This window comes from Zonotrichia leucophrys, chromosome 1 (assembly GCF_028769735.1).
Source record: "Zonotrichia leucophrys gambelii isolate GWCS_2022_RI chromosome 1, RI_Zleu_2.0, whole genome shotgun sequence".
NCBI classification, from domain to species: domain Eukaryota; kingdom Metazoa; phylum Chordata; class Aves; order Passeriformes; family Passerellidae; genus Zonotrichia; species Zonotrichia leucophrys.
In genome coordinates, this window is record NC_088169.1 from 27,064,897 (window position 1) to 27,084,607 (window position 19,711).

Sequence of the window (19,711 nt, forward strand, 5' to 3'; positions counted from 1 at the left end):
AATTGCTTACTCAGTTTGTTCTATTTTAACTAGACTACCTTTGAGCAGTTACTGCAGTATAATTTGAATTTAACCCAGTGTAGCTCTGACAGTTATCTGGCCCCTGTAATGACTCAGTACTTCATTTTTTATTTGTTATTTAAATTGAAAATGAATGCAAAGTCAGTTGCACTAGGGGAAAAAGTCTATTTTAAATTGACCATTCTACTTAAATCTATTTCTCTTTTTGTCTTGAAGTTCTATTTCACTGTGATCTGTCCATTTTAAGTCCAGGTTCTTTCATGGTTGATGAAATGCTAAATGCAACATAAAATATATAATGATTAGCAGAACCAATACAGCAAAATCCCAGCATTCAGTAACTGATGAGCGTGGAGTTTGAGAAAGAACAAAAGTACAGTTAGGCAGAGTGGACAATGGTCTGTTCTTAAAATATGACATTAATAATGTTGCACTTCTTTGACCTCCTTCTTGGCATCCCAGAGCCTGCAGTGGGAGTTCAATGTGCTGACCAAGGTATAACCCTTAATTCAAAGGAACTGCTGCTTGAAGAAGCAGGCTCTGCCTCATTGACTAGCATGATTTCACTTCAGCTCTTAGCATTTGTGCTTGGCTCTGATATGCAAAGCTTGGCAGCAGCAGAACAAAATTTCCCTTTGACTGAAGATTTGCACTGATTTGGGATGCTTCTAACTGGCAAACAGAAGGCATTTCAAGCGTAATGTGTCACTGTTCCTTTTTGTCTCTCTTGCACTCTGCAAAGCAGGTTATGGATTGAAGGGCAGTGCATAGCTGGGTGTTGTTTCATTCCAAAGGCACACTGAGTCCAGCCAGATGAGTGAAAAACATGATACTGCCCAAATCAAATGGATTTGATTGTAAGACGTGAAGTGTTCTTGCTTGTTTCCTTGCTTGCCATCTCCTCACATTACAGTACAAAGTATTTCCAGTTAGGAAGTGAGATGCTGAAATTACATACAGGAGTGGGGAAGACTGGGTATGCAGGGGGCTCCTGGCAATAGAGTTGAGCTGAGAGCAGTGAGTAATGCTGAGGGAGAGCTGTAAGAGATTTCTGCTCAGAAAATCCGTATTTTCTGAGGAGGTGGCACGAGCTTGCACCCAGAAATGAATCGCTCCCTGAATGTGCAATGTCGATGTGACACCATGCATGCAGTTTTAGCTAAGCCTATGCAAAAACCGAGCAATGGCTCACAGCTTCCACTCACACTTCTCTCCAGTGCCAGCCTCCCCCAGCCATAGTGTTTGCAAGGCTGAAAATGAGCACCCTGAAGCTGTGGTGCCTTCAAGAGCCATGGGGAGGTTCAAGAGCAGCATCTTAGCTGCCAGGGTTTGAATGTTTGCAGTATGACATTGCTGCCTGCAAGAGCCCTCACTAGGGCTGTGGGAGCTACAATGAGAGCAGCACAGCTGTGGGAGAGAGCAGGCAGGAAGGGCTTGGGAGAAGGTACAGGAGAAAAAAGGACACAGGGAGGATGGGGAGGGATCATTGGAGCAGGAGTGACCCCTCATGAGATGGTGAGTAATCACAAATCTTGGTTATTAGGGTGGAAGCAGCTATGTGATGCAGGTCTGACACCCAAAGTCATCCACTGCTGAGGCTTCCTCATGTATTCTTCATGCTAAAACATTTAATTTTCTCACTGACATGTCTAGGATATACTCGCATACAAATCTAGTGCTCAGCCTGGTCCTTGACTTGTTCAGAAAAATGGAGGCAAATCTTCCAACAAAGCAGAATTTGAAAACATGAGGAAGGTACAAACATGGAGCTCTGCACACAGACAGAAAAGGCAAAGCTATTTATTCAGGCTTCTCAAGGGATGCTAAGTTTAGGTCCCTTAATATGCTTGCTTCCCAACAAGAGTTAGATTTCGAATGAAGTGTTGAAAAGACGCTTTAGCTGAAGTTGGAGAAACAAAGCAATAATTTTCTCTTCTGTTTTCAGTTGATAGACTTCCCTTACAGTGCAAGCATCCCTGTCCTGCATTGACGTTGTGTGAGGTAGGATTTTAGTATAATCTCTGATTATTTTCTTAACCCCGGACTTTACCTCTGTTTCAGAATAGAGGATTTTTTGAAGCAGGTACATGTGTAAGCCAGCCTCCAGAAGAGGCAAACCTCTTTCACTTTTTTCAAAACCAATATATCTTATGAATTATACCCATCAGAAAATGCCCACTGGGCATTTTATGTAAAGGTGATGGTTATTAATATATACACCCCCCAAAAATACTGCTATATATACACCTAATTAGCTCTGTTCAAACATGTTCTGTTTCATTTGCTCTTTGCAAATCAAACATTCTGAAGAATTGAGCTTTAGTGCAGATTTTGATCAAAGATACTAATTACTGATTGATTTCATATCACATATTAGGCTAATTAAAGCAGCTTGTTTTAATAAAGAAAGACCACTGAAATTCTGCAGATCCCCTGAGGCTATCTTTGATGTTCCTTTGCAAATAAATGGAAGAAGCCTTTCCTATTGCAGGGGAAATGCGGAACATGTAAAGGTAATCTTTGTAATTACCAAGTATTATTTCTCTCCTGGTTTAGGAGTTTCTGACAAAGTTAACAGCACTTCTTTCTTTCAGTGTTGATTTTCTGTATGCTCATATTTCACACAGTTCAGAGAAAAACAATTAATGCTGAGGTAAAAACATTAAGAATGGAAGAAATTAGTAATTATCCTTCTCTCGTTTAGCACCTTTGAAATTATTGAAATGGAAGACCTACTGATGCCTTTTCAGGCATAAGTGTATGCTAGGTTTTGTGGTGTGATCTAACTGCATATTTCAGAAACAGACAAGATTTGCATAAAGATAATCAGAATAGGCTGACACTGACACTTGAATGAGCTCGAGTGGCTCCTCTTTATGAATCTGCATTTTTTCAAAATATAACAGCATCTTATTAGCTGATAACTTCAAGTAGCTTATTCTTTGAGAATGTCTTCCTCCTCTCATGACTAGCTCTTCAAGACTGTGATGAGGTTCTCTTCCGAGGCATCTTGTTCTCTCCTTAGGTTCTGGAAGAGACCTTGAAGGGTGGTTTACACTACATTCTGGAGTTGTAGTTAGCTAAAGTGTGGTAAGAAAAATCCTGTGTTAAGTGACAATTATATTTCTCTTCTATAATATTGAGTATATTACAGAAGATATCATACTAGAATTCTGTCTAATTTCTAGTTAAGAACAGACCAGCCTAAGTGTAGATGGCCCATAAGTATGGTGAAGTCTTGGGTATTAGCTGCCTTATTGTGCAGGAATCAGCATTGAGGCCCCTTTTAACCCTTTCTAGAAGGGATTTGGAATGTGGTCTATCCATGGTAGGTCTGGGAAATCTGTGTTATTCCCTGTAATGCAGGAAAATACTCCACAAAAACAGGAGTAGAAGTGAGATGAATAACTGGAAATGTTTTGAAGGCTAAGTTATTTCAGCTGTAGAGGAGGAGGATAGGTGATATATTGGTGGGTATGAAAGCACCTTCCAAAATGAAGACAAGTAAAATTAAAAGAAGGAAGTTCTGTGGGCAAGTAAAATGTAAAGAAGTGGAAAAGTTGTTTCTAATACTATAATATTATGAGAGACATTTTTCTATTATTAGTGTTATATAGTCCATGAATAAAGACCAAGTAAAATACTTTGGATTTCTTTATGCAGTTCTTTGACCTTGTGCACTTAATGTGAGGATTTCCAATTTATAATAAATGTAAATACCCACTGACACAAAGAGCTCTTTTATCTTCCTTCCTTTGCTCCTTCCTCTATCTTGCTGACTCCTTCTGCTCCTCTGCCCTGCCCTGGCTAAAAATACTCTGCACTGGTTAAGTGAGGAAAAAGGTTCACAGCCAAGTGAGCATCAGACACAGCACAAGTTAACTGGTGGGACTGCATGGGTAAGGGTGGAGAGGAATCTGTGGAAGGAGGGAACTAGACTTGTCCCTTTTGCCAGGAATAATCTGTTATATCAACTCACTGTGGTGTGAAACCGTCATCTAAGTGTTGTCAGCAAGTTAAATGCCTGAAGATAGATAGCATAAATTTCCCAACAGTGTTGGAGAATTTTGAAGTTCAAAGCCTCAAAAATAGATGCTTTCACTGTGCAATTTATGAAAGGAAGTGTGGGAGGTGTTTCAGCTCTTCCCTGATCTAGTTCCTTATGGATTGGCATTTCATATTACATGTGTATGCTTTCAGATTTTAACAGCACAGATTCATCAGCTAGACATGCAAATATTTATTTATATATAAATATTTTAATATAGAAATCTATTATGAAATTATAAACATGTAATACCTAACCTGTAATATATGCTCACACATGTACATTTATGAATTTACAGCTGACATGTCCTGGAAAATACCTGTAATAATGACAAAGAAGTCTATGCCACTGTGCACATTATGTCTTTATTTTGCAAAGTGCTTTTTACACTCTTCATAGATATGTGTGCCAGGCTGTTTCAGCTGGCAAAGCTGTAATGGGAAGCACAGTCAGGTGTGTAGCAATCTTTGTGCTCCATCATCAGGGCTGTGTCTGACACAGCTGGAGATGCCACCAAGTACCTCCACCTGCAGCCCAGCACTGCATTCTTCCCTCCCACACAGCCCTCTGCTGGTCCACTGGTTGTACCAGTCTCAGGCCTTACCCACCTCAGGTTTCTCACCTCTCTGGAAGACAGAAGTGGAATGTTGGTTACAAAAGGAGAAATTTTGAAAGAGATTCTTTGGTTTCTATTTGGAGAGCTTCCTTGGCAACCGGAATTACTTTAGTTTGCTTCTGAAAGCTTAAATTCAGTAGAAACAGAAAGATGCATACCTGTATGAATGAAAATGTCTCTCCACCACCAGAGCTTATTTCCAATACTGAAGTCTTTAAAGGCTGTCACCATTCTTTAGAGTCAGAGACTCAAGCCACAAAGTCAGTTTAAGTTCTCTATCTTATTAAATGGCAGTCTTTTGGGATGTGGTTCCTTTCAGATCTTGCTTGGGAACAGCACACAGGATTAAGGGCATAATAGGGCACTTCTTAACTGCCAGTTTGTTTTTTTGTGCTGTTTAGGTAATGAAAGCATTTCTGTCACACAGCTGAAAACAAAAGTAAACCTGATGACCCATGAAATGTGTTTGTGGAACAATGAAGATGTCAATTACTCTTCCTAGCAAGCAGGAGCACGGGATAGAAAGTGTCAGTAAGGAATTGAATTTCTGGTGTGTGCATGTTGAAGAAGGTGAGGTGGGCTGTGCCCTGTGGAAAGGACAGGCAGTTTCTGAACCTCTTGTGGAAGAATTAGTGCAAATTAAATAGCCGACATCCCTGATGGACAGATACAATCTTCCAGACCCTGCAGGTAGAATTTCACCACCAAAAAACCTTGTAATTAATGCATTTCTATAAAGAGTATGTGTGCATGCAATTACTGTTCAGGGAAAGAGGATTTGTCAAAACAGAGACTTTGGTGTATAAACAGTTCTTGCTGCTCAAACATCAGCTCTGACAGTCTCGATCTATGTAAATTCCACCATTTTTTATCAGGAAGCATAAACTTTTATGACACACAGTATGCTATATATTTTTGGGTTATTGTTCTCATACCACCCAGAACAGCTGTTTAAGTGATGAAATGACCTTGTTCCAGCTTAAGCAATAAAAGAGCATCCATAAAAAGAAATATGTGATGAATTCCTATAATGTCAGCACTGTTAATCAGTGAATCTAAATTTGTTTCACTTTTGTTCCCTTTCCTTTAATGCTGTGTTTAGCTTTTTCTTTTAGAGTGAATTTGATGTCCCTAAGTGTGTAATAATTTTTAACTGTTCTTATCTAAGTGCTTTTGTTGATGCTTGCAAAGGGGAATTCTTACCAGTTTGAAGCGCCTACTGGATTAAGACTTGATTAAACTGGTTCCAAAACCATTAGCATTTCTCCAGCTGTGAATCAAGATGAATTTTTTTCTCTTTTCTGTGTAAGGGTGGCCAGAGAGTGGCACTATCTGCAAAAGCACACTAGACTGAACTGCCCTGAGAAGCCCCAGTGCTGCCCTATGTAATAGGAGTCTGAAACAGAGGAAAGGGAGCTGATCACACACCTGATTTAATGGGATGGAAGAAAAGTAGAGCAGCTATTTTAATAAGATCTCAGCAGCTATTTTAAAAAAATCTCTCTAAAAGGAGTGAAAACACAGGAGCAGGGCATATGCAGTGCACCTCCTTGAAGTAGAGAAGGTCAGCCAGTAGGGGGGTTGGACCTATTCAGACTTGGGACAAAATACAGCAGTGCTGTTTGAATGAGTTGAGTGAAGCTGAGATGTGCTGCTGCTAGAAAGAAATCAGGAACTGCAGTAATGGTTACCAGGATGATCTGTGGTTCTAAGATGTTGTGAAGGCTGAAAAGAGCACTATGGATAATAAAGTTAACCCTGCACCAGGAAAAAAAAATCCTTTTTTTTGTTTCCTTCTCTTTCTTGTCTTAGAAAATGTAAAGCAAGTTCAGTTCTGTTTCATTTTTTTGAAAATTGTTTTAATAATATCTGTTGGACTCCAGTGAAGTATCAGATTCCACCAAAATCCCAGGAGAATTGATAGTGCATCATCAGTGATGGCATTTTTAACTGAATCAAGACAAGCGTTTTACTCATCAGTGAATGAATTAGCTTGAATTTAATATGTGTTCATTTACACATAAATCATATTCATTCTCTGATTGCAATGTAATGGTGACTCCAGTCTCAAATTCTTAAGTGCACAGAAGCTTCTTGATATAGGTTTTTATTCTGTAGATTGGTCATTCTAGTAAAGATTTGCTTTGCTAAAACCATTTGAAATAATTTCCTAGCTATTTTAAGTCTGGTTTTGTAGCTGATATTAGATTATGAGAGAAGAAATAATGTATTAATCAGGTAACCTTTCCCAGTAATTTTGTTTCATATTTCATAATGGCTATTGATTGAATTCCTACCAATCTTTCATTGCTTGAAGACAAAAATATATGAAAATTTCTCTTTATTTCATATAATGTTTTTCACAGAAACTGTGTCTTCATGTGTTCTTCAAGTTAGAAAAAAAAGACAAGATGAATTATAGAAAGAGTAAAGCAAATGCCTTGGCATAAATTAAGGATTAATGCTCAAGACAACATTTCTTGAGGGTGGAAACAACAGAGACACCTAGATCAGGGAACTATTAGAACTAGCATACAAGCTTTTATTTGGACAGTACAATGTTAGGGCAAAAAGTTTCCATGCTACTTTTCTAGAGATAGTTTTGAACTATGGGCTTTCATGCCCTAAAGGGAAATACCTAGCAAAGCTGGCTGGGTGAGCCCTCCTTCCATGTGTGATCCCTCCTGCCCTGGGTGATCCCTCCTGTCATGTGTGAGACCTCCTGCCCTGGGTGAGCCCTCCTTCCATGTGTGAGCCCTCCTTCCATGGGTGATCCCTCCTGTCATGGGTGAGCCCTCCTTCCATGGGTGAGCCCTCCTGCCCTGGGTGATCCCTCATGTCATGGGTGAGCCCTCCTTCCATGTGTGAGCCCTCCTTCCATGGGGTGATCCCTCCTTCCATGTGTGAGCCCTCCTGCCCTGGGTGAACTCTCCCTCCATGGGGTGATCCCTCCTGTCATGGGTGATCCCTCCTTCCATGTGTGAGCCCTCCTTCCATGGGTGATCCCTCCTTCCATGGGTGAGCCCTCCTTCCATGGGTGATCCCTCCTGCCCTAGGTGAGCCCTCCTTCCATGTGTGAGCCCTCCTTCCATGGGTGATCCCTCCTGCCCTGGGTGAGCCCTCCTTCCATGTGTGAGCCCTCCTGCCCTGGGTGAGCCCTCCTGCCGTGGGACCCCGCACAGCCATCACACAACCTCAGGTCTGTGTGAGTGTGCTCAGATGCTCAATTCCCTTATTTCCACAACAAGCTGCCACAGCAAGTGGCACAAGGAAAGTTCCCAGCAACTTGAGCAGTCTGTTTATCTGATCAGTAAAGTAGACCCTGTCCTAAAGATGTCTGTGTGTGCCTTTAGGAGCTGGAGTAAGCAGGCTAAGGACCTGTGCTCCCTTTTGTCACAGACATATTTTATGGAAAATCCTTTCATTAGGATCTTTTCTCCTGAGAAGCTGAGAATCTTCAGCTTCTCCATGCCTTGCTGCTTTGGAATGTGATTTGGAGAATTGTTTACCCAGCATGTGAAGTTGTTTTTACCTGATGACCAATGACAACCCCCTGTGTCGAGGCTGTGAGCAGTCACAAGATTTTATTATCATTCCTTTCCTTTCTATTCCTTGCTAGCCTTCTGATTAAATCCTTTCTTCTATGCTTTTAGTATAGTTTAATTGAGGCAGAGTGGAAATTTTCCCAGATAGAAATATATTTTGATTTAAGTAGAATGTACATCCTTGAGTTAAGTCTGTAGCTTGCTGTTCAGTGTGACTGCCTGTTCTCTTGAAGGGCCTGTGCTTGGAGGGACTGCTTCAGCCAAAGACAAGAGATAAAGCTGGGAGAGGGGGGGCAGACAGAACAGGGCAACCGGACCCTGGAGTTCCTTCTGAAGAATTAGTAGCAAGTGTCACCGAAATCAGTAGAATGAATATGTATGAACCTATTGTGAAATTGCATGCATATGTATTTGAGAGGGAGATATAAGAGATCTAGAGTTCCCAAAGGTACACATGTCATTTCAAGAGAACTATTCCCACATGCCTCCAGCACTGTAATAAACATACCGGCTTTACAACTTTCACAAAAGTTGCAGAGTTTTGTTTATCTCCGCAAAACACAGTATATAATTTTATTTTAATATAATATATATAATAATAAATCAGTCTTCTGAAACATGGAGTCAAGATTCTCATCTCTTCCCTTGTCCTGGAACCCCTGCAAACACCATCACATTTGGTGACCCTGAGTGAGGAACATTTTCCTACACCCTTTCTTTCCTTACTCAGCTGTGCTGCATAAACCTGCTTGGGCTTGGGGAGAGCCAGAACTGCTCAGTCACCCTGCTGCATATTTCCCATCCTTGGATACTTCTACAGTCCCTTGCCATTGTGTGTAGCCAAAATATTGAAATATCTACAAAAGTTGAGCAGCAGTACCACTGGAAAAGAAAAAGAGAAAGCAATGTGCCAACTTTTTTACATGCCTATGTCTGATAAAAATTAACTCTGACTACCTAAGGTATAACAAAAGATATTGCAAATCCTGCCTTTCACAGTTTTGCCCTTCAGGATGTGGGGAAAGGAAAAAAAAAGATAAATTTTCCAAACGAAAATGCCACTTTGATTTTGAAAGTGGATTTTGATCTTGTTCTTTCTCTTTGGCATAATAATTTATACCTCTCATGTGGTTTCTGTATTCTTTCCCCTTTGTTTATCTAATTAATTCGACCTTTTTATGCATGTGAGGTTGCTTAAATGTCTCATGGGACTTTTCTCCTGCCTGTGTTAAACCAACTGGCCTTTTCATGTTGCTATTTTTCCTAATTATACCTGACACGATACTGGGAAACAGCAGACTTCTTCACAGGCAGTTAAACAAAAGTCTCCTTGACCACAAACAACAAAATAACCCCTGTCCTTATGATTTATTCATTACAGCTAAAACCTAGCTTTTACTTTGATAATCCCTAGGACTGTAAATTACATGAAACAGGTGGAACAATCTATTAGTTGCTGTCAGCACTTCTGCCTCCTTCCCTTCTGTCATGGCTACATGGTGTCATCTTCTCATTTGCACTGAATATAGTGCTCATCTCTCTCTGCAGTCTTCTGATTTAACTAATTTGAGGGAATCAATAGTTTCTGCCTGTGGAGTGAATTTCACTGGCTTTCTGTGTGTTTGGGTGGGCACAGGAGCTGGGATGAAGGGATGCAGCCCTTTGGGACAGAGAGCAGGAGAAAGGGCTGGACAGCAGGGAACCAAAGGATTGGAGTAGAAGATGCCCTTTGAGTTGGCAGTGAGCAAGCAATCACACAGGCTCAAGTCTATAGCACTTGAGGTGCTATTTACAACAGAGAGAGGGAAGGAAATCTGATTTGAAGATCTTTGGTTTTGCTGATAATGTTGAACAATATGACTGGGCTTGCTGAATTCAACAGTGATAATACTGTGAAAAGGCCATAGGTTTCTAACTTGGTCACTTGATCTAACGATGAGACAATCTAAACATATGACAACACAATCGTAGAATCACAGGATGGGTTAGGTTGGGAAGGACCTTGAAAAGATCACCTAGTTCCAGCCCCCCTGCCATGGACAGGCATACCTTCTGCTAGGCCAAGTTGCTCAAACCCCATCCAGCCTGGCCTTGGACAGTTCCAGGAATGTGACATCCACAGCTTTTCTGGGCAACCTATTCCAGTGCCTCACCACCTTCACAGTAAGGAATTCCTTCCTAATACCCAATCTAAATTTTCCCTTTTTCAGTTTGAAGCCATTCCGCCTTGTCCTCTCACTACATGGCCCATATAAAAAGTCCCTCTCCAGATTTTTGTAGGGTTCCTTTAGGAACTAGAATACATAGTTTGGGCAGTCATGAAAGTCTTTCACCATTATGAATTCTTGTGGTTGTAACCAGCGCACAGCTATGACTGGAGTTGACATTAATGAATAACGAACATGATGTGATCCCATCTCCTGTGGTGTGACAACCCTCCAGCAGAGCCTCAATTACAGCCATGCCATTATTTAAGAACCAGTCTATGGAAAGAGTATGTTGTCAGGCCATAAACTGTGGAGCATATTACCTGGTTAGTGAGAAACCTCCTAATTATCTCAGTTGTGAAAACTGTAGGAGTCTTGCTTGTGCTTCATTTTCATCACAGCAGCAAAACATCTGTCCTAAGGGCAGGAAAAAGAATTGACTGTTGTGTGAGAAGCAGCCGCACAGGAGAGGGCATTCCAAATTAGAGAAAATTAATTCACAATTAAAGTAGTTACATACAGGCCCATTTCACAAGACAGGCAGTGCTTAGTTGACAGCAGCATCTGAAATACAATGCAATGCAATGAGTTTAATTGTCTTAATTTTGCAGGCTAATAATCTATAGACCTGCTGAGGTACCATGGTAACAGATGCAGCTCCTGGCTGAGATTGTTTGTTCCAGCTCCCTGGTTGCACCAGGGTGAAAAATCATTCTCTGTTTTGGATTTGTGATATGAGTTTTTGTAAACTTCTACTCTTACATCATCCCCATTGAAAAAGTGCAGCAGATTTATTTAAGACTACAATTCTGATCTTAGGGACATGGTGAAATCCAACCAGTAAAAAGGACCACAGAATTAAACTGTAATTTGAGAAATATAATGTTAAGGGCAGCCTACAATAAACTGCCCCATTAATTTCTTTTTCAAATACTTGAACCTGTGTGGGAATAAAAAAGGTCTTTCCAAACTTGTGGCATAACATTTACATCCCCTTTTGCAAAAACTTGACTTTCTAGAGCAAAAAATATTGAGTGGCAGTGGTTGTCAATTTACATCAGTCAGGATAATTCTGATTCCTTCTCTGCCTGGAAAAGAATCCCAGGGAGGCTTGATGAACAGCTCAGTGCTTGGAGACATTGGAGGCTGTGCAATGCAGAAGTAGCCATTTAGCATGAGGGAAGTAAGTCTGTTAGATGTAATGCAACCTGCGTCCAGTACCGAGGTGATTTTGAGAACAAAACTCCATGCATTTTTCAGTCTCAGATCTGCTTGGTCTGGATCAAGAGAAGGAAGCATGTCACGCAGCATCTGGTGCTAGAAATGACTGTCATTGCCTGAGAAGTTGTGCTCTTTGGTTGAGGATAGGTTGAGGCTAAATTAGAATGATGATGAAACCAGGGATGTGCCAGAATTGAGAGTGTAGCTAGCTCCCAGAAGTATCCACAGGGCTGTTGGAAACAGCCAGAGAGGTGCCAGCCTGTAGCCAGCATGTGCTTCTGCTGAGGAGCAACGTGGGTTTGGGTGGGTCTGCTGGCAAACGTTGGCTGCAGTCTGTGTGTGTCACACCAGGGATGTAGCACCATCAGCGTGTCATTCAGCACAGAGTGTGCCTGGGGACCTGAGGTGCATGTTTGAGTGCAGTGTGTACAAGAGAGTGTGCCTGCAGCTGGGCTGGCCTCATCAAACTCAAACATCCTCTTGGCTCTGCTCTCTGGCCAACTCTTATGGGAATCCTTGTGGGATACATAGCTGCCAACTCCCTGTGCCAGGTGCATTTCTGGCAGCTGGACAAGAGTCTGTGACCAGCATCTCTGGCCACTGTGTGTCCCCTGTTGCCTTCACTACTCTCACTTGTGCAGGAGGGTAATAGTGCAGGCAGTGGTGTTGTATACCTGCTGAAGGACAGGAGGTTCTCCAAGACAGGTAAATTCTGAAAAAAAATGGAAGTCTTTTCTGAAAGAAGCCAGTATGCAAGAATTTAGCAGTCCAGCCTTTCACTAGTTTTACTTTTTAGAGCGTTTTCATAGTTCTGTGACACAGCTGAAGATAGATTACAGCTCTTTAGTTAATACTGTGTACAAAACTCCCTCATACCATGTGCAAGCCTGGCTGCACATCAATGGAATAGCGAAAGCAAAACTGTTTCTTGAATAACTGTTCAAATATATTGCTATAAATAATGAATAGCTGTCCTGACAAAACATAATGCTGTTGAAAATGGAGATAAGATGATGTGATGGATCAGTATTTATTTTCTTTAAAGTGTTATTTCTTATACCTGTCAGCAAACATTCTCTATCTTTAAATGAGCTGCATTTCTTCTCTTTCTAGACAGTCCTAGGCTTGTGAACTTACTGCTCCACCAATCACCTACTACTCCGGAAAATTAGCTTTTGAATTTACAACAGCTCTTCATTTGGTTGTCCTGGCAATTTTCAGAAGTAATTAATTTTGTACTTGGTTTTTTATGTTTTTCACATTCTTAATAAGCAGTGAGAGATTTGAGAGAAAATGTAAATCTATAATTTTATCTTAAGGAATTTTTTAGTGTGCTCTTGTACTATCACTTCTTTTGTCATTCAAATGTATATAAGGCAGTTTCAGTCATAAAAAGCTCTCAGTGTCATGTTCTGCCACTTTGGCATCACGATAAATATTACTTCAGTCATGAAATGAAATGGATTCTGAAGGGACTGCTCACTGAAGTAGTTGCTAGTAGTTATGGATAAGAACAGCAGGCTCTGGCTGTAAACCTTTGACTTGCACACAATTCCTTGGAAGCATAGATGATCTCCAACATGACTGAGGAGTGCAAAGCTCCTCAGCTTTTTTCTATAGCTCCTTTCTATACTGTGATTTACTGCACCTTTTTATGTGGTCTCCTAAGGCTATATGGTGAAACTGATAAGGCCAGCACACTCATTAGGTGATTTAAGCTATCTCAATGAGTGGAAAATGTTAGTTTGGGGATTGTAGATCATCAATAAATTGTTCATGTGTGAAATGAAAAGCCACCTTGAGGTCAGCTTCCAGTAAATTCATCTTGAGCTCAGGCAATTTGGAAACACCTGACTTAGCCCACTAATTATTTGATTGACTGCTATGACTTGAAAAACAAGATAGAGGTATCAGACAATAATGACTTAATCAGAACTTTTAAACACTGCTGCTTTTTCAAATAAAGAGACCAGGATCTACAGCAAATGCAGCTGCCACAGGGCAGCACAGCCCTCTACCCTGCAGTGATAGGAGTCCACAGCCTTCTCAATCTGATGAATTGCATGCCAAGATCTTTAGACAACCAGATTCATGGGACATGACCTTCCACTCTGGAGAAGCAGAGGTTGAAGTGTGATGCAGCCAGCAATGTTTTCCTAGGGTTTCAGCAAGAGGGAGCTGGCTGCAGGGGGAATGCAGCAGGCTCCCAAGATCAGCCAGTACCATCTACCTCAGCCACATTTGTGTGTGCCCCTTTTCTCCCCATGCTGAGGATTCCAATTCCACAGCAATCCCTATGTCAGTGCTGGCTCATCTCTGATTGTATGAGACATGAGCTGAGGGGAGATTTAAGGAGTGTGTCAGAAAGCATTGTGATTCTTCTGCTTTTAAGTGTACTTTTTGTGAACTCTTCGAGAGCTCTTACCTCCATGTGGGTGATATTGCTTTGATCTGTGCATCCAAGCTGTGGGCTTGTATGATTGTAGTTTCTTACCTGCCCAATATAAATATTTTTGAGAAAATCAACAATGCCTCATCCCCTGGGAGGATTCACATTGTACTATTCTTAACCTAACATAAGCTAAAGAGTCCATTTTCCAAGTCAGTTAGTGATGCCTTACAAATTTTTGAAAATGGCATCTAGGTAATGCAGATTTTGTATAGGCAAAAGGATATATGAACTCTATGAATACTATTTTTGTAATCTGTATCTAGGCATTTCAGGAATACATGCTGTGAAGGAGCATTTAATAACTAGTAATAACAAAAAGGTTCCACATTCTTAACTGAATCCCTTTTCCATGTGCCCTATCAAAAATGAATGCTGTTCTGTCAGTTTTCAAGAATTTTTTTAAATCTGCTGTTGTTATTAACTATGACTTAATACTGTTGTAAATTAAAATCAACATATAGGATGTTTCAAAGGGTTCCTCTTGGGACTTTGCCTGAGAAAATGCCAGAGACATGAGTAGTATACATTACATTATATTAAAAAGCACAGCCAGATAATGCATATTAGGTTCACCTGCAGGAACTCACTCCTTCAAATTCTGGGTGCAGAGTCCCCAACATCACAAAATCCTCTAATCTGGGAGAGGAAGAACTGTCAGGTTCTCTCCTTCATCTGATGGCACAAGGGCTAGCAAACCCAGGGGAGTGCCTTGCCAAGTGCACAGTTGGTCTTTCAGGGCTTTGTCTCACCTGGCTCACAGCACTGCACCCTTCAGATGTGGCCTCGGAAGAAGCCAGAAGTGTGTGCCAGCAGCACACTGACTGGTCCCTGGTGGAGATGCATTCCACATTCTTTCCAAGTGCTCTGCTCTCTCCAGAGTGAATTGGGCAGGAGCTCATGGTGTCTGGGGTTGTTCTAGCCCTGCAGTTGCTGTGAGAGCTGCAGCACAGAGAGCAGGGACTCAGCATGCCCAGCCTGCACAGCCTTTTCCCCCAAGCCCTCCATACCACCACAGCTTGTGCCAGAGCTTCAGCTGTGCATCATCTGCAGTCCTGTGGAGAGAGAATGAACAGTGCTTAATGAACGAAGCAGTTTGGGAGGTAGAAGGAGGTCAGAAGCTATGGCTAGTAGGTTGATGAAGACATTGTGCTGTCTGTGCTGCAGCTGGGACACTCACTGAGCTCTGCTGGGCTCTGCTCTGTCCACTCTGAGACTGAGGGCCAGGCTGGAAACTCCAACAAGGGTGGGGGCCAAGGCAGCACACCCCAGCCCTGCCACAGGTACCAGTCCTCTGAATCTCTGATTTTGTTGTGGCATAAGCTATTTGGGATAATAAAGGATTTCTGATCATTCACAGGCTAGTTATTAACTTACTACAGATGCCTTTATCTATTGATGTGAAATACTACCGTGTAGTAAAGCTCCAAAGATTTATGTAAGCCAGCAGGAAGATGACTTTTTACTATGTCCCTGTGGAAGCACTGCTGTTTTATTAAGTAAGTTGATTTGGAAGAAATCACCATTGAATTTAACTCTTGCAGCTGGCCTAATTTTCTCTTGAAAGATTAAAACTTTTCTAGTAGGCTTGATGGGCTGTCAACTCAGCATCAAGAATTTCTGCCTTTTTATTAGTGTATGACTGTCATCCTGACACATGATCTAAAGTGAGTTACAGCAGCAGGAACCATCATTTCAGAACACTAGAAAAACTAGTGTAATTGTTTTATTTAAGGAATTATACTGAAAAGATTGCTCAATCTGTTTTTCTCTTCTCAGCTGGTGGCCTCCATTGTGTTTATCAGCTTTGGTGTGGTGGCAGCCTTCTGTTGTGCAGTAGTTGATGGAGTGTTTGCAGCACGACACATAGTAAGTGCACTGATTTTGTCATCTTTCAATTTTGATTATATATGTCACTTCTAGCAGGAATATATTTTCTTTTGGTTCATGTTTAGCAGTGTATTAGGGGTTTTGATAGATCTTGGTGGAGATTCCAAATAGAAGGGTGATATAAAATGATGTCATGAAAGGCATGCTAAAAGGTGTATCTGCTTAGAAAAGGAAGACATTTCAACCACTACCAGAATTTGTTTCCTGTTGTACAAAGGCTTTTAGGGCACAGTAAGGATTTGGAATGCAACCAGTGATGAGCACCCTCACCTGGTGGGATTTGAATATGCTAGTTTATATGTTAGAAATGTGTTGTTTGCTGTTCTATCTTTTGTGATAGAATACCTAAAAAAATCAGTCAAAAGCCTAGATTTAATTGAGCTTTGATTTCCAAAATCATCAGGAAATAAGTAGTCATATGTGTTAACAGACATTAGAGGTCAGATGGAGTATACTAAATAATACAGCATGATAGTATACAAGCTCTCTCTGCTATGAAATACCACGAGCCTGCTCATCTTTCTGCTTATGTTCATTGAGGGGCAGCATAACTCCACTGGCATCAGTGAGACCCTGTTGAATTTCTGTTAGCAAATACCTCAGAATAATTAGGCTTTAGATCACCTGGAGCAAAAAGTTATAAACTGATTTATATTTTAGTGTTACTGAAGAGGGCTTTAAACCAAATGTGGGTTTCAGAGCTTCATATGCATCGCACAAGACAAAAAACATCTATTGGTGTAAAAAGCTGAGGTGTGCAATGTGAGCATGGGTAAATGCTCTGGATTGTAGTCATGTTTTGTGGTATGCAGACCCTGCATGATGCCAAAGTGGCCTGCTTTTTCTTGGATTTACCCTGTAGCTGGTCTGAATGATACCTGGTTTAACTGTTCTGATTAGCAAAGGCCCAGGGAGCCTTTCCATGGAAGCTGCTTAAAAGCAGAGGGAAGCAAATTCCTATTTAGATTCCCTGCTCCAGGACATTCAGTGGTTGTGCCCTGGAAAACCACTGACACTTGTTGAAATTTTGGACCTGTCCTGGAGAGGCTGAGGCAACTGGGGTTGTTTAGTCTGGAGAAGCAGAGGTTATTTATCTGAAGGGAAGTTACAGTGAGGTGAAGGTCAGTCTTTTATGCCATGACCCACTTGCAAGTTTGAGAAGAACTGGCCTTAACTTGAGCCAGGTGAGGTTCAGATTGGACACTGAGAGAGTAGTTAAGCATTGGAGAAAGTTGCCCAGGAAGATGGCAGAGTCACCATTTCTGGAAGTCCACAAAGGCATCTGGATATGTCACTTAGGGATATGGTGTAAAGGTGATTTAGGGTTAATGATTGCACTGTATGATCCTGAAGGTCTCTTCCAACCTTGAGGATTCTGTGATTCTGTAATTTCCCAGGAACCTGACTTATTTCTGTCCTGATTTAATGTGATCATTAGGAAGTGTTCACATGGCACTTGTACAGTCTTACATGTTGTAACTGCAGTGCAGCTGTGCAGCCACAGCCCCCCTCTGCTGAGGGTAGACACAGCTTCTCTGGGGTGAGATCCTGTGTCAGGGGACAGTTTGTGTGCTCAGTCTCAAGCACAGACACAGCCATTGCTCCTCACACCTTTTTAGGTGTTTTCAGTAGGAGAACACCAAGGCACAAAGTCATTGCTCCTACCCAAGAAAAAAGCATTTTACAATCTGGAGTGCAGTTCTGTATCTGGGTAAGTCAGTGACTAGATATGACTGCATCCTCTGTGCAGAGCTGGAGGGTGGAAGGGGCTGGTCACCATCCATCCATTCCCAGGAGTGTTGGAGATGTACAACACAGTAACATGATCCTGCTTCAGTCACATCATGACAGACTTCATGGAAATCCATGACCAGTTGTTTACATTTGGGCCTAGTTCTGTTTGTCACATCTGTATCTTGTTGTCTCTTTCACCTATGACAGAGCAAAGAAATACTAAGTAGCACTATTTGTTGGAAAACTAATTTGCATTTCAGCATGATCATACTCCCTTCAACTCATTCTCCTCTGTCTGATAAGGAACTTGATAGGATCAGGTGAAGTAAAGGTGTACATCACCAAGTTTCTCTGACTAACACACCCGGGAAGGTCTGTAGGGATGATAGTGTAAGTGTGCTCCCAATTTAATTTACAGGAATGGTGGGGCTTTATCAGAAGAACACGTGCCATGCAGACTACAGTGTCACTGACACTGTGTTACATCCTCTTTGCATCACAGCTCATTTCCTTCAGGAAGAGCAGCAACATCACATTCAGTCCACTCCCTACAGGCAGTACCAGCTTTTTTCAGTCCTGGCTTTTGCTGTTGCCATTTTGTCCACTGCCTTTGGGGCATAACTGCTGAAGAGTTGGAGTAAACTGTCCTCCAGTCATGGAAAGGACAAATTCAATGTCAGAGCAGGTGTCTATACTAAAGCCATCAACTTTTTGTGAGAAATGGTAGTTGAAGCCAAGCAGTGTTCAGACTGACTACAAATACAGCATCTTTCACATCAATTTGGAATAAGAAATGTGTCCCCCTTTTTTGTTTTATTTTTAGCTTCATTTGAGCTGGAAAGGATGTGAAGAGGACAAATCACATAATTGCATATTTTTCTTAGTATGTGCCTGCAGTGGAATGGAGACAATTATTGTTGCACATTTTCTCCTGCTTTTATAAAACTGTGAATAGAATAATAAAATACTTTCCTCTGTTTTATTTCCTTCCCAAGAAGGCATGAAATTTACAAAAATTCTTCTAGGAAATGGATACACTTCAGAAAAGAGATGCTTAAATTATTTAAGACTTACTTTGCTTTATAGAAAGGTCTGGATCACACCATTTATAAAATTAAAAACACTGAAGGAAATGTAGCTTGATTTAAAATAGCAGTAGCTTATTTAAGAAATAATGCAGATATAATTCACCTTAAAAAGAAAAAAACAACCAAACCAAAATCAAGAAAAATAAATCAAAGTTGAAATTAAAGTGTAGTGATGTTATTTCAGAAAAATGTAGTGATTAAAGGAATTTATGTGCATTTGTGTTTGTTTCAGACATTTTGTTATTTAGTGGATGAGGATAGTCCAGTTGTTCTAATGGAGATCATTCAACAGTGTCCTCCTACCACACAGGGAGATTCCCTGTCCCACCACAGCTACTCATTCTCTGCAGTAGCTATGACCTCCTATTCATGACTGCAAGCCTTGACCATTGCCATATGATCTTTAGCTTTGCAGTTGTGCTCCAGGTGGAACCTAAAATAGCCGACAGCAAGAAATCCAGGTGTGAAGGGAAGAAATTGCCTTTTCCAATCGAGTTTATTCTGTGATTCTGTGAAGGAAAAGCTGGGTGCTCTGGAAGGCAGAGTTACTTGTCCATTGTGACATCTAAAATGCACACCAAACCAAGCAGTGTTAAGTTGTTCCTCTCCTCTTCAAAGCCACTTCTGTGTGACAGTGATTTAATTTCATTTTCAGCTGACATAGTTTCTTCCTCTTGACAGTGATGGCTAAAGGAATTTATTAAAAAAGAATATGTCATCAGGTGCTAAGCCCTGAAATGAACTTGAGAATGAACTTAGCTGAACTAGAGGATACTGAAACATTCCTAGATTCAGGTATTCACCCACATGGTGTAAGTGCAGCTTGTGGACTGCTAAAGTATATCAGGTAGGTAATTACCTACTGGTTTGGGAGTTTAGAAATTAAACTTGA

The 19,711-nt window shown here is 41.1% G+C and overlaps 1 protein-coding gene across 2 annotated transcripts in view; it reads left to right on the forward strand.

Moving 5' to 3' along the window:
* Window positions 1–19,711, forward strand: part of TMEM255B (transmembrane protein 255B) — a 68,229-nt gene that overhangs the window by 14,077 nt on the left and 34,441 nt on the right. For both annotated transcript variants that reach the window (XM_064711997.1, XM_064712082.1), the window contains one exon: window positions 15,887–15,976. In XM_064711997.1, the coding sequence (XP_064568067.1) occupies window positions 15,887–15,976 (90 nt within the window). The remainder of the gene's footprint in view (window positions 1–15,886; window positions 15,977–19,711) is intronic.